The following is a 16380-nucleotide window of genomic DNA, read 5'->3' as shown; positions in this document are numbered from 1 at the left end:
TTAAACCTGTTTTCTAGTTCCTGGTGGGTTTATATAGATCTGCATATTCACTTGGCATACAGGCAGTATATAGTTAATGGTGACACTTCAATGTTGAAGTCCTTATAATTTCTCTAGTCTATTATTATTATTAGCAAATAACATGTTTAGTGTCTATTGTAAACAGCACTATTGTACTATCTTTCAAAGTTATAGAGAAATGTTAGAAATAGTACTTGTTTCCCAAAGGCATATACACTAGCTAATATATAGAATGTAACTCAAAAAACTAGTAAATGAGTAGATTTTCTGTATCTTACTCCAAAGCAAGCCTCATTTTGCCACTAGTACAAATGGCTTGTTAATAAATTCCAAAGCATGCTTGGATTGCTGTATTTCTTCTAAAAGAGAACTCTAGGAGGGGTATGACTGTTTTTATGAGATGTAGAGTGCACAAATTACCATGCATAAAGACATGAGTTCAAGTCTTTGGTCCCTGTCTGTATGGAGGAAGCTTCACTAGCAGGTGAACAGTCTGCAGGTATCTCTCTCCGTCCCTCAACTTCTTTCTTTTTCTTTTTTTTCTTTTTTCTTCTTTCTTGCCTCCAGGGTCATTGCTGGGGCTCAGTGCCTGCAGTAATGAATCCACTGCTCCTGGAGGCCATTTTCCCCACTTTGTTGCCCTTGTTGCCATTACCATTGTTGTTGTTGTTGGATAGGACAGGGAGAAATCGAGAGAGGAGGGGAAGACAAAGAGGGAGAGAGAAAGATAGACACCTGAAGACCTGCTTCACTGCCTGTGAAGCGACTCCCCTGCAGGTGTGGGGTCAGGGGCTCGAACCCAGATCCCTATGCCTGTACCTGCACTTCGCACCATGTGCACTCAACACTGTGTGCTACTGCCCGGTCCCCCTCCCCATCAATTTCTATCAATAACAAAAAAGGCAAAAGAATAAAAATGGCTGCAGGGAATTACGAAGTCATCATGCAGGCACTAAGCCCCAGAAATTACCCAGGTGACACAGTAGTAACAAATAAATAAACAACAAAAAACATTGAGGGTAAAGTCATATAGCATATTGGAATAACTGACTCAAATCAAAAGAAATTCTAGAGGAATTAGTTATAAAGTAATAGAAAATAAGATAAGAGGACTGAAGAATGTATCTTTGAGCAAAACAGATCACAGGCAAATATATACAAAATTAAAAACTAGACAATGCTGAATAGCCAAAATAGGGCAGTCAGATAATATGTCTGCTTTGCCATGTGTGTGACCCAGGTTTGAGCCAGGTCCTCACCACAAATGATGGAATTGTTTTCAGTGCTGTAGTGTCTTTCCTCTCTGTCTCCATCTCTATCTGGTAAAGTTACCTGGGAGCCGTGAAGCCCCAGTAATGATTAAAACAGTAACAACAACAACAATAATAGTAAAAATACTAGACCATACTGAATTATATTGTTCAAGGGTACAGAATAAAGTGGGTAAGGTATAAAGAAAAGCAAGAAAATAAGTAAAGGCTCACTGGGAAAGATAAACTGTAGTTTGCCTTACCCAGATGGCAGAAGGTCCACTACAAAAAAAATTTTTTTAAATCAAATACTGTTTGAGTAAGAAAAAGAAATTTGATAATGGGTTTGGAAGAAAGAAAAGGTAGTAATTAGTACTTACATATGCTTTATCAGTACTTCAATAGTCTTCCTGTCCCCATGCCCCACACCAAGGCTTACACTGGGGCTCAGTGCCTTCATGATTTCCACTGCTACTGGCAGACTTTTTTTTTTTTTTTAAGATAGTGGGTGAGAGACAGAGAGGAAAGAGATAGAGAGGTGCAAGAAGAAGGAGAGACACTACATCACTGCTCTACCACTTGTGAAGCTTGAGGGCCCTATGCAGGTGCATGTGGTGGCCAGGAGCTTAAACCTGGTGCCCGGTAAAGTATGTATACACTTTACCAGATTATCTAGGAACCACCGCCTATCTTAAGGAATGTCTGTTACTTTTATGAAGCAAATTTCTAAAGCTAGCTATAAAATCAAATAACTATATTTTATGTAAAAAATGTCATGAGTTATATTACTACGTCAGTTATTTCCCATTTGAAGACAATCATATTCTTGGGATTCAAACTGACTCTACGGAGTCAAACCTTATACTGTCAACCCAAAATAATGATTGACATGATTGTTATTACTCCAAATAGCTATCCACTTGTCTGCTGATCTATTTACTCATCCATCTTCTCACCTATCAACCCAACATTTATCAAATTCATACTATTGTCATGTGCCAGCTATTAGGGATATAGTAATGATGCAGATAGAACTTCTGTTCTTATGGAACTTTCTATTTAAGAGAAGGGGCATATATGAATAAAAAGTTCACAAATTATTTAATTATTGGTGCAATTAATTGAATGTAGTGGAGAATAAGCTCAGATGTTCTAAGATCATAAAGCAAGTCTCAAGAACTGGAGGGTTAAAGAGAAAAAGCTACCTTGTTGAACACTGAAGATGCAATCTATGATAAGCAAAAGTTCGAGAGGGGTAGAAGAATTAACAAAAGGTGTGAGGGTATTGAGGTAGAAAAGAGCTTGATATGTAGGGAAAATGCAGACCTTAACCTGAAACTTACAAATTGCAGTATTATCTGGATTTTATTTGACTATGTTATTTGATACAGATAACACCAACTTCAAAAATGCCTAGAAGTCTAGGACTGGCTCTTCTGCAAGGACTCTATCTTCACTATAGATATCACCTAATTTATAAAGTAAACATTAAAACCATGTGTATTTTATAAGCAATAGAATATGTAGAGTTCTCATCTTTAAAATCTGACTTAAGGAATGTTTTAAAATTACTTACAAAGTAAACTGCTCCAAAACTTCCATGTCCAATTTCATGTAAACCAATAAAAAGTTCTTCAGGATCATCTTTGTAAAACAGATCAGCAACCTCTGGGTCCTTTGGCACCCCTTTACGCATGATGACTAGTACTTGAAAGTGTTTTGTTTTGGATAGTCCAGTCAGCTTTATCTTTCATTGACCAGTTTTTTTGAGCCAATTTTTAGTACCTGTAGGAAGGTAAGGTTTCACATCTTACTTATGGTATCTTTGTTTGATAGCATTACATATTAAAAAGCATCTTGGAGAGGAGCTGGGCGGTAGCACAGCAGGTTAAGTGCACATGGCACGAAGCACAAGGACTGGTGTAAGGATCCCGGTTCGAGCCCCCAGTTCCCCACCTGCAGGGGAGTCACTTCACAAGCGGTGAAGCAGGTCTGTAGGTGTCTGTCTTTCTCTCCCCCCTCTGTCTTCCCCATCCCTCTCCATTTCTCTCTGTCCTATCCAACAACGACGACAACAAGAATAACTACAACAATAAAACAACAAGGGCAACAAAAGGGAATGAATAAATAAATAAATATTTTTTTAAAAAAGCATTTTGGAGAGCTGAGAAGGGGATTCAAAGGTCAGAATGCTAAACTTGCATACTTGAAGCCCTAGGATAATCTCTGGAACAGCATATTCCAAAATAAAGTGGTATTCTAGCCTATCTCTCCCAGCCTCCAAATACAGACACATAGAAATAACACACACAAACACACACACACACACACACTCTCACACAAATAGAATGTGGTGGTACCAAGGATCAAACCCAGAATATGTACTTCATCAAGGAGCCATCTCCCAAGTCCCTAAAAAGCTTTTATTTTTATTTTTTGAAGTTTATTGGTCATACATCTCTATAATTAGAGTAATCCAAAAGAACAAATGGGTAAAGGATAGAAATAGACATTTTGCCCAAGATATGTAAGTTGCCATTAACTCACAAAGAGATGACACTAGGTATTAAATAAATAAGAAGTGAGACTCAATGAAATAGCATTTCATAGCCACCAGGATGGCTGTCAGCAGTCAGACAATAAGTATAGGTAAGGATATGGACAAACTGGAACTCTCCAGCACCATTGGCAAGAATGTAAAACGGTACAGCTATTTTGGGAAATAGATTGGCAGTTCATCAAAAATTTAAATAGAGTTATTCTTTGAACCAAAAATCTCACTTCTGGATATAAAACCCAAGAGAAATAGAAACGTATGTCCCTATAAAAACATATGCACGTGACCAGGTGGTGATGCACTGGTTGAACACACGTTACAATGCGCAAAGACCTGGGTTCAAGGCCCCAGTCCCCACCTGCAGGGGGGAAGCTTCACAAGTGGTGAACCAATGCTACAGGTGTCTCTCTGTCTCTCTCCCTCTCTATCTTCCCTTTCTCTCAATTTCAGGCTGTATTTATCTAATAAATAAATAAAGATTAAAAAATTTTTAAAATATGCATGGGGGGTTGGGCGGTAGCGCAGCGGGTTAAGCACATGTGTGCTTAACCCGCTGCGCAAAGCTCAAGGACAGGCGTAAGGATCCTGCTTCTAGCCTCCGACTCCCCACCTGCAGGGGAGTTGCTTCACAGGTGGTGAAGCAGGTCTGCAGGTGTCTTTCTTTCTCTCCCCCTCTCTGTCTTCCCCTCCTCTCTCCATTTCTCTCTGCCCTATCCAACAACAATGACAACAATAATAATAGCTATAACAATAAAACAACAAAGGCAACAAAAGGGAATAAATATTAAAAAAACAAAAAAACATATGCATGATTACAATAGCCAGAAGATGTGGTCAACATATCTAATATATCCATACAATGGAATCTTAAGTAGTTTTAGAAAAATAGTGAATTGGACCAGTAAGATAGCATCATAGTTATGCAAACTGATTTTTATGTCTGAGGTCCCAAAAACTGATTTTTATGTCTGAGGTCCCAAGATCTCAGGTTCAATCTCCAGCAGCACCATGATACTATAGAGCTGAGCAATGCTCTACTAAAAAAAAAAAAAAAGAATTCATGTTTCATGTAATCAATGTTACAACATGGATGAACTTTGTGAACACATTAAGTACAAGAAGCCAGACATAGGGTCCAGGAAATGGTACAAAGGATAAAGCACTGGATTCTTAAGCATGATGTCCTGAGTTCAATACCCTCCATCCCACTTTCCTCCCCATTCTTTTTCATTAATATATGCTATATATATTTCATCATTTAAAAAAAAGACCAAATATACGTGACTACATACTGTATAACTCCATTTATGGTCATTCAGAATAAGCAAATCTATAGAGCAGAAAGTAGATTAGTGGTTGTCTAGGGCTAAGAGAAAGGATTTTTGTTAAGTTTGACAGTTAAAAGAATATAAACCTTCTTTCTTGGGCAATAAAAATGTTCTAATAGTGACTGTGGTGATGACTGCATAAATATTAATATATTAAAACCATTGAGGGAATGGTGGAGGCACACTGGGTAAAGCACACACATTACTAAAACCACTAAATTATATACTTTAAATGATCAACTTATTTGGTATATAAATTATATCTCGATAAATTTGTTCTAAAGAACACTGCAGTCTAATTGATATTTAAATATTAATAGCCAAAATTTAGTAAGCACTATTATGTAACAGGAAACACTTAAATTACTTTATATATTGAATATATTCCCTCCTTTAGTCCTCATAGCAGCTTCATAATGTAAAAAATTAATTATATTGATTTTACAGAACAAAATAAGCCTGAGACAAAAACAACTTCCCTTGGTCAGGAAAGTAGTATCTGTCAGACCTGGTACTCAAACCCAGATCTAATATATTAAGTATAAGCTTTGTCTATACTTAATAAACATGCCATATATACATACTATAGGTAGTTAAATAATTTTTAATGAACCACTGAGAAGCTTCTATAAGTTGGAAGTTCTGCTAAATGTCCACTTAAAAAGGCATGTTGTTTTGCTGCTTTAGAAATTTTCACAGTTGAAGATTAATGAAAGAACTTGCTGTAAATAATCCCCATATACATACACAGATGATCATTCATTCCAACATCTGAATGTACCACAAAATAGTTTGTGTTTCTTCCTTAAATTAATAGCTGATTTGTGTTAGGAATCTGGTTATTGTTCATCAAAATTGTATTTTTAAGAACATGAGTTGATAAAATTTATTTGATGAAGAGATAAAGAGGGACACTAATTAAATAAGTGAAATTGATAGTGCTTGAGGCATTTTTCTCTTGTGACATAACAACCTTAGGTGACAATGTACATTTCACATAGTCTAATTAAATTATTAGCGTATACAGGTCATCAACCTAACTAGATATCTGTCCAACCAACTTATTCCTTCATTCATATTTGGTGTCTATTATTTGTTTTCAAAGAACCAGTGTTCTGGGTGTTAAGAGATAGAATGGGGGGGGTTGGGCGGTGGCGCATTGGGTTAAGCGCATGTGGCGCAAAGCGCAGGGACCGGCGTTAAGGATCCCGGTTCGAGCCCCCGGCTCCCTACCTGCAGGGGAATCGCTTCACAGGCGGTGAAGCAGGTCTGCAGGTGTCTATCTTTCTCTCCCCTTCTCTGTCTTCCCCTCCTCTCTCCATTTCTCTCTGTCCTCGTCAACAAGGGCAATAATAATAACCACAACGAAGCTACAACAAGGGCAACAAAAGGGGGAAAAAAAATGGCCTCCAGGAGCAGTGAATTCATGGTGCAGGCACCGAGCCCAGCAATAACCCTGGAGGAGGAAAAGAAGAAGAAGAAAAAAAAGAGATAGAATGGGATGTGGTCCCCGTTCTTAAAGGACTTAAGAGCCAAATGGGGTGGTCCGGGAAGTGGCACAGTGGATAAAGCATCGGACTTTCAAGCATGAGGTCCTAAGTTCAATCCCCGGCAGCACATGTACCAGATGTCTGGCTCTTTCTCTTTCCTCCTATGTTTCTCATTAATAAATAAATAAAATATTTTTAAAAAAGCCAAATGGGGGTGGGAAGTACTCACTAATGATACAAATGGCAAAACAGTCATAATTATCATGAAGGAAAAGCAAAAAAAAAATATATATATATATATGTATATATATATTGTAAAGATATAATGGGCTGAAACAGTCTATTTTTCACTTGGATATGAAAATCACAGTTCTTGGGAAAATGAAGTAGTTCAATTTAATATGGCTGTATGGAAGAATAGGAAGGATTAAATATAAACTGGCACTAACCAAGGAAAATCACTATAGACTTTTTAAAACACATTAATAACTCAACCAGTAGAGGGCACACTTTACCACGAGGGAGGTTCTGGCAGCACATAGCAGCACCACACAGTACAAAGGAAGTTTCTATAAGTGGTAGAGTGATGCTGTGGTATCTCCTTGCCCCATCCTCACTTCTTTATGTGCTTGAAAGGAAAAGGAATAATTCTACTGTGAGCAGTGGAACTTTACAGATGCACAGCCCTAGTAGAAAAAAACAACTGACTTTATCCAGGGGGCAATAGGAAGTCCCTGGCTGTTTTAAACAAGACAAAAGCTTAGCCCCTGCAATCTTGAACAGTCTTCCTGACAATAATAAAGCATAAAGTCAATAGAGTAATACTATTGAAAAAGTAATCCTAGTTATTTTCTTAGTGCTATTGTTCTTTTTATGTATGAGAACAGAAAAAGCAAGATTGAATTACATCAAGGACATGATTTTTTAGAGATTAAGCTAAAAATCAAATGATACTCTGAGGTCCCAGGTTCAGACACCAGCACTACTTTTTTCTTTAAAAAAGAAAAAAAAAAAGTGGTCCAGGAGGTGGCAGAGTGGATAAAGCACTGGATTCTCAAGTATGAGGTTCCTAGTTCAATCCACGGCAGCACATGTACCAGAGTGATGTCTGGTTCTTTCTCTCTCCTCCTATCTTTCTCATTAATAAATAAATTCTTTTTAAAAAAAAAAAGAAAAAGAAATGGGTAGGGGTAGATAGTATAATGCTTATGCAAAGAGACTTTCATGCCTGAGGCTCTAAAGTTCCAGGTTCAATCCCCCTAAGCCAGAGCTGATCAGTACTCTGCTAAAAAATGAAAATAAATAAATAAATGGGCCAGGCAGTGGCATGCTTGGTTAAGTGCACACATTACAGTGAGCAAGGACCCAGGTTCAAGGCCCTGGTCCCCACCTACAGGGGGAAAGCTTCATGAGTGGTAAATCAAGGCTATAAATGTCTCTCTTTCTCTCTCCCTATCTCCCCCTCTCCTCTCAATTTCTCTCTGTCTCTATCCAATAATAAATAAATAATTTAAAAAAATAATAATAAAATTTCCTTTAGGAAAAAAGGCCTACAAACTGTATTTATTATACAAAAGCCTCTACATTAATAATGTTGTTGTTGTTGTTATTATTATTATTATTGTCAGGGCTTTGGCAAAGTTTCATAGCCTATGTCATTCTACTACTCCAGGAAGACTCTTTTTATTTTTATTCCAGATTAGGGTTACAAAGAGAGAGAGGAGAGAGATAGCACAGTAATGCAATAACCACTGTGAAGCCTCCTCTTGTGCTGCGTGGTGCTCCCCTGTGGTGACCAGGGGCTCAGATCCAGGTCCTCACTCATCGAAATGTGTGAGCACTATAAGGTGAGTTATCTTCTGGAGCTAACAAAAATATTTTTCTTGGGAGTTGGGCGGTAGCGCAGAGGGTTAAGCGCATGTGGTGCAAAGCGCAAGGACTGGCATAAGGATCCGGTTTAAGCCCCCGACTCCCCACCTGCAGAGGAGTCACTTCACAGGCAGTGAAGCAGGTCTACAGGTGTCTGTCTTTCTCTCCCCCTCTCTGTCTTCCCCTTCTCTCTCCATTTATCTCAGTCCTATCCAACAACAATATCAATAACAATAATAACTACAACAACAATGAAAAACAAGGGCAACAAAAGGGAAAATAAATAAACATAAAAAAATTACAAAATATTTTTCTCTTTACTGTTTTTATGTCATTGGAGTGTCACTGTTCCAGGATGACTGTTTCATATAGAAAAACAGAAACAGAGACAGGCAGAGAGGAAGTGTAGAACTGAAACTTCTTTCAGTACAGTGGGGGCAGAGCTCTAACCTGGGTGGTGCACATGACAAAGCAAGGGCACTATACAAGTGGACTAACATGCTGGCTTCCAACAGAAACCTTTTCAATCTCCATAGTGTACTTTAAACATTTGAGTATTTTGATTTCAATGTGAATCTATTTATTCAAATGCATAACCATTTAGAGGAAGCATATAGATCATTATGTCATGTTGTAGACTCAGATAAGTTTCAAAAAGTATGAATGCTTAAATGTAAAAATAAAAATGGGAGCACAATGTCATCTAGAATAAATTACAGGTACTAAATAACTAAGCAAGATACTGGAGGTGAAAGTCAATAGACTCACCCATGTACAATTGATAAGTTATTTCTCTTACGAAACATAATGAGTGGACTTTTACTTCCAGCCAAGGTGAAGTAACAGGAATTAGATTACCACCAGATACAATCAAAGCACCAAGTGAAAAGAGAAACAATGAAATTTCAAGACAATGGGTACCAAGCAGAAAAGGGTGGTCACTGACAGAAGAGCATCTACCAATGTGGACCTTAAATATCCCATCTTAGGGCTCAGGAGGAGTATCCATACTATGACAGAGAGCAGGGTAAGGCAATCAGAGTCTACTGGCCTCCTTGGGTTGATAACACAGAGAAAGGAGTTCAGGGTGGCCAAACAGCTTGAGTTCTCAGGGCAGAATACTGGGTAGAAGAGAACAGTACAGTACAGAAGGAGGGTTTCTCTTAAGTCTTCCTTGCATATGAATTAGTTTAAGTGTAGATAAAAACAACCCCAGATCAGGAAAAGAACTTTCTGAAAAGACTGAAGAAAACTACCCAGTGCTCACAGGGCTGAGAATAGTGCCTGTTCGCACTAGTCAAAACAGAAAATCTCAGTTCATGAGGCACTGCTCAGAGAATTCAAAGAGTAGTCCACCTTAGGCTAAATGCTGCTCTGTGATGACTGACACTTTAAAAGCAAGATATATAACAAAGTATTTTCAAGTCATTTAACTAAGCTGGAGAACAAAGCTCACAAATATGAGGAGTATTAAAAAGAAAGGGAGGCTGGGTGGTGGCTCCCCTGGTTAAGCTCACATATTACGGTGTACAAGGACCTAGGTTCAAGCCCTCAGTCCCCACCTGCACCTCAGTCCTTCACCTGTGGTGAAGTAGGGCTGCAGGTGCCTCTATGTCTTTTTCCTTCTCTATCTCCTCCTCCCCTCTCAATTTCTCTGTCTCTATTGAATAATAAATAAATAAATTTTAATATATATATATATATATTAAGGAATAAAAAATATTCAGCATCCCAAAGAGGTAAAATTCATAATAACAACCAATAAAATAGTACCAAACATCCAAACCAGGAAAATTTGACATAATGAGGAGAAAGAAATTATCGAAACTCTCCTAGAGTTGACAGATGATAAGAGTTAGAAATAGTGGGTAAGGGTTAAGTGCACATGGCGCGATGCGCAGGGACAGGCGGGCGTAGGGATCCCGGTTTGAGCTCCCGGCTCCCTACCTGCAGGAAGTCGATTCACGGTGTGTGTGTGTGTGTGTGTGTGTGTGTGTGTGTGTGGAGCAGGTCTACAGGCGTTTGTCTTTATCTCCCCCTTTCTGTCTTCCCCTCCTCTCTCCATTTCTCTCTCTCTCTGTCCTGTCCAGCAATAACATCAACAACAACAATAATAACCACAACAGGCTACAACAACAAGGGCAACAAAAGGGGGAAAAAGTGGCCTCCAGGAGCAGTGGATTCATGGTGCAGGCACTGAGCCCCAGCAATAACCCTGGAGGCAAAAAAAAAAAAAAAGAAAGAAAAAGAAATAGTGGGTAAGGACATTAAAAACACTTATAACTGTTTTCCCACATAGGAAATATGCACACTCCCTGGTGAGCTATCTCCTGGTTGCTTAGGAAAATCTTCACAAGATGTGTCTTATAATGGATTATATCCAGACAACAAAGAATTCTCAGAATGAATAAAATTAAATGAACCACCCAATTTTAAAAATAAGAAACTGAGGGCCCAGGCAGCGATGTACCTGCTTGAATGCACACATCACCACATACAAGGGCCTAGATTCAAGACTCTGCAGAGGGAAAGCTTCACAAGTGGTAAAGTAGTACTGCAGATTTCTCTCTTTTCTCTCTCCCTTTCTTCTTCTTTTTTTTTTATTGAGGGGAGATTAATGTTTTACAGTCAACAGTAATAAACAGGAGTTTGTGCTATGTGCGCTTAACCTGCTGTACTACCGCGGGCCCCCTTAAAAACAGGAGTTTGTACATGTGTAACATTTTTCAGTTTTCCACATAACAGTTTAACCCCATCTGCCATCATATCCCAGGACCTGGACCCTCTCCCCCCACCCAGAGTCTTTTACTTTGGTGCAATAAGCTTCCTCCTTTCTATCTCCCTTTCCCTCTCAATTTCTCTGTCTTACCAAATTGTTTTTATTAAGATTTTATTTATTTACTAAAGAGAAAGATAAGTGGAGAGAGAGAAAGAACCAGACATCATTCTGGTACATATGCTGCTGGGGACTGAACTCAGAACTTTATGCTTGAGAGTCCATTGCTTTTTTCATTGCATCACCTCCTGGACCACTGTTTTACCAAATTTAAAAGAATAGATATTTAAAAAATAAGGAATTTCTTAGAATGGGGACTTCACAAAGGAAGAGACACTGAATTATAAGTAAAAGAAAAATATTCAATTTTATTATTCGTTTGGGAAATACGTATTAAACCAACAATGAAGTACTATTACATATCTGTTAGAATGGTAACATTAAAAAGACCGGCATAGGGCGGTAGCTCAGCAGGTTAACGACAGGTGGCACAAAGCGCAAGAACCACTTAAGGATCCCAGTTGGAGCCCCCAGTTCCCCACGTGCAAGAGAGGTTGCTTCACAGGCTGTGAAGAAGGTCTGCAGGTGTCTATCTTTCTCTCCCCCTCTGTCTTTCCCTCCTCTCTCCATTTCTCTCTGTCCTATCCAACAATGACGACATCAATAACAACAACAGTAATAACTACAATAATAAAACAAGGGCAACAAAAGGGAATAAATAAATATTAAAAAAAAGACTGATATAGCAAATGTTTGACTTTGAATTAACTATAGACTTCTCATATGATACTGCTGGAAAAGTAAAATGTGAAAAACAGTTTGATGGTTTTATAAAAAGTTAAACCTACAGCATCTTCAATGATACAAATCCAATTACAGGGGCCAGATAGTGTCACACCTGGTTGAGCACACATCGTACAATGCACAAGGACCCAGGTTCAAGCCCCTAGTTCCCACTTGCAGGGGGAAAGCTTCATGAGTGGTGAAGCAGTATTGCAAGTGTCTTTCTGCCTCTCTCCCTCTCTATCATCCCCTTCCTTCTAAAATTCTGGCTGTCTCTACCCAATAATAAATAAAGATAATTTTTTAAAAATCCAATTACAAAGAGGACTAAAGCAAAAATAAACCAATGGGACTACATCAAATAAAAAAGCTTCTGCACAGCAAAAGAAACCACCACTCAAACAAAGAGATCCCTTACAGTATTGAATATCTTTATATGTCATACATCAGACAAGAGGCTAATAACCAAAATATAAAAAGAGCTCACTAAACTTAGCAAAAAAAAAAAAAACGCATCCAAAAATGGGGAGAGGATATGAACAGAATATTCACCATAGAGAAAGATCCAAAAGGCCAACAAATACATGAAAAAAATGTTCCAAGTCATTGATTGTCAGAGAAATACAAATAAAGACAACAATGAGGGCTTAGGGTAGATAGCATAATGGTTATGCAAAGAGACTCTCTAGTCTGACTCTCATGCCTGAAGCTCCAAATTCCCAGGCTCAATCCCCCGTACCACCATAAGCCAGAGTCGAACAGTGCTCTGCTGATAAAAAAAAAAAAAAAGACAACAATGAGATACCGTTTCACTCTTGTGAGAATGTCATACATAAGAAAAGGTAACAGCAACAAAGGAGGAGAGGTTGTGGGGACAAAGGAACCCTCCTGCACTGCTTGTGGGAATGTAAATTGGTCCAACCCCTGTGGAGAGCAGTCTGCAGAACTCTCAGAAGGCTAAAAGTTGACCTTCCCTATGACCCTGCAATTCCTCTCCAGGGGATATATCCTAAGGAACCAAAAACACTCATCCAAAAAGATCTGTGTATACCTATGTTCATAGCAGCACAATTTGTAATAGCCAAAACCTGGAAGAAACCCAAGTGTCCAACAACAGATGAGTGGCTAAATTGTGGTATATATACACAATGGAATACTACTCAGCTATTAGAAATGGTGATTTCACTTTCTTTTCTTACACCGCATCTTGAATGAAGCGTGAAAGAATCATGTAAAGTGAGATAAGTCAGAAACAGAAGGATGAATATGAGATGATCTCACTCTCAGGCAGAAGTTGAAAATATCAGAAGAGAAAACACAAGTAGAACCTGAACTGGAATTGACATATTGTACCAAAGTAAAAGACTCTGGGGTGGGGGTGGGGGAGAATTTTGAACAGGTTCAAAAAGGATGACAGAGGACCTAGTGGGGGTTGTATTGTTATATGGAAAACTGAGAAATGTTATGCATGTACAAACTATTGTATTTACTGTTGAATGTAAAACATTAATTCTCCAATAAAGAAATTTTTTAAAAAGTGAGACAAGTCATAAAGAGAAGGATGAATATAGGAAATATAGGATGGTGTCACTCATAGGAGGAAGTTGAAAAATACTACTATGACACTGGCCTGCTTTTCTTGGGCAGACAATCTCACCAATGTGTCCTGGAACCCCACCTCCCCAGATCCCTACCGCACTAGGGAGAGGCAGAGACAGGCACAGGTCAGGAGTATGGATTGACCTGCCAATATCCATGTCCAGTGGAGAAGCAATTACAGAAGCCAGACCTCCCACCTTATGCACCCCATAGAGATCTTGGTCTATACTCTCAGAGGGATAAAGAATAGGGAATCTTCCAATGACAGGGATGGGATATGGAAGTCTGATGGTGGGAATTGTATGAACTGTTACCTCTCTTACACCACAATCTTGTCGATCATTATTAAATCACTCATAAAAAAATTGAAAAATAAGAAAACACAAAGCAGAACTTGGACTGGGTTTGGTGTATTGCACCAAAGTAAAAGACTCTAGGGTGGGGTTGGGGAGGGTTCAGATCCTGGGACATGATGTCAGAGGAAGACCTAGAGGAGGCTGGACTGTTATGTAGAAAACTGAGAGATGTTACACATGTACAAACTGCTGTATTTTACTGTTGATTGTAAACTATTAATCTCCCAATAAAGAAAAACAAAACAACAAAAAAAAGAGTTAAACACATGTACTATATGATGCAGACATTCTATTCTTAGTGATTAACCAAGAAAAAGGAAAGCAGGTGCCCATACAAAGTCCTGCACACAAATGCTTATAACAAATTGAATAGCCAAGACAGAAAACATCCCAAATCCCCACTAACAGATGAATATATAAACCTGTGAGACAATGGGATATAACTCAGCAATACAATGAACTACTGATACATGTTATAACATGAAGAGGTCTCAAAATAATTATGCTGAGTCAAAGAAGCCAGACTAAAGAAAAAGCACTATACTACTTTACTACTCATTTGTAGAAAATTACAGAAACTGCAAATAAATCTAAAGTGACAGAAAGCACATCAGATCAGATTAGGGATGGGGTGATGGGAGGGATAAGTACAAAGGGGGTATGGGGAGGTTTTGGGGCTGTCTAATATTTTCATGACCATGACTTCAAACATATATACAAAAACTGTTCTTTTTTTATATTTATTTTCCTTTTTGTTGCCCTTGTTGTTTTATTGTTGTAGTTATCATGATTGTTGTTGTTACTGATGTCATTGTTGTTGGATAGGGCAGAGAGAAATGTAGAGAGGAAGGGAAGACAGAGAGGGGGTGAGAAAGACAGACACCTGCAGACCTGCTGCACCTGTGAAGAGACTCCCTTGCAGGTGGGGAGCTGGGGGATTGAACCGGGATCCTTAAGCCGGTCCTTGTGCTTTGCACCACCTGCGTTTATCCCGCTGTGCTACCGCCCGACTCCCAAAACTGTTCTGTTTTTTAAAATATGTTCAAATTATTGTATGTCAACTGCACATCAATAAGGTCATTTTAAAAATTATAAAATTTTAAAAAAGCCAATAAGCTGGAAATGGTTTTTGCAAAACACATGCCAGTTAAAAGTTGTTTGCATCAGGACAAGGGAAATAGTTCTCCTAGGAGAGCAGACACCTTGCCACAGTATAAGGCCCTGGTTTCAAGTCTCAGCACTACATGGGAGCACCTTGCACAGTTCCAAGATCATGCAAAGATGCTAAAGTATCTCTCCTCCATGTCTCTCTAATAAAAAGTGAAAAAAAAATTGTGACCAAGGACTGTTCAGTGGTATTACACATGCACAATGCTCTGAGTTTATTCTCAGGCACCACACACACACACACACACACACACACACACACACACCCGTACATATATAATATTATAAACTAATGTTACTTCAATTAACATTTTAAAATTAGCTCTTAATATCAGATCAGTGATCACAATATACATGCCTGTATACCTTCCCATACTCAAAGGACTTAAGTAGGAAATTTTAAAAAAGAAATAGCATTGACCACTGTGATATGAAACTCAAATAATTTTATTAGTATTAAAAAGTAGTGAAAAACTCTTCTCTGACCCATCTTGGATGGAGCTAGAAGGAATTATGTTAAGTGAGCTAAGTCAGGAAGATAAAGATGAGTATGGGATGATCCCACTCATAAACAGAAGTTGAGAAAGAAAAACAGGGAAACTCAAAGCAAGATTTGACTAAATTTGGAGTAGGGCACCAAAGTAAAAACCCTGGTTTGAAGGTGAGGGTGTATGTTCAGCTTCATGGGGGTGAAGGGGAAGGGGAAAGGGGTGGGATGAAACACAGTCTTTTGGTGGTGGGAATGGTGTTTATGTACATTATTAATTTGTAGTCATATAAATCACTAAGTAATATGAGAGGGGGAAAACTGAAAAAAAAAAGTAGTGAAAAACTAAAAATAATAAGACAATCCATTTAACTCACCACATTAATCAAATAAAAGAGAGGCTACTTCTCTGTGTGACAAAGGCATAAAAAAACAGTCACTGTTGGGAGTCAGGCATAGCGCAGCGGGTTAAAAGCACATGGCACAAAGCACAAAGACCACTGTAAGGATCTCGGTTTGAGCCCCCGGCTCCCCACTGTAGGGGAGTCCTTCCCAGGCAGTGAAACAGGTCTGCAGGTGTCTATCTTTCTCTCCCCTTCTCTGTCTTTACCTCCTCTCTCCATTTCTCTCTGTCCTATCCAACAACAATGACATGAATAACAACAATAAAAAAACAAACAAGGGCAACAAAAGGGAA

General features: G+C 38.6%; 1 protein-coding gene across 4 annotated transcripts in view; it reads right to left on the bottom strand.

Moving 5' to 3' along the window:
- The window catches only part of TAOK3 (TAO kinase 3), a 214518-nt gene that overhangs the window by 97977 nt on the left and 100161 nt on the right, over positions 1-16380 (bottom strand). For all 4 annotated transcript variants that reach the window (XM_060193014.1, XM_060193012.1, XM_060193011.1 and 1 more), the window contains one exon: positions 2848-3056. In XM_060193014.1, coding sequence (XP_060048997.1) covers positions 2848-2967 — 120 coding nt within the window. In that variant the 5' untranslated portion in view covers positions 2968-3056. The remainder of the gene's footprint in view (positions 1-2847; positions 3057-16380) is intronic.

The sequence above is a fragment of the Erinaceus europaeus genome, chromosome 6, assembly GCF_950295315.1.
Source record: "Erinaceus europaeus chromosome 6, mEriEur2.1, whole genome shotgun sequence".
NCBI lineage: Eukaryota > Metazoa > Chordata > Mammalia > Eulipotyphla > Erinaceidae > Erinaceus > Erinaceus europaeus.
The sequence above is the reverse complement of the archived record's forward strand: the minus strand, read 5'-3'. Positions and strand labels throughout refer to the sequence as shown.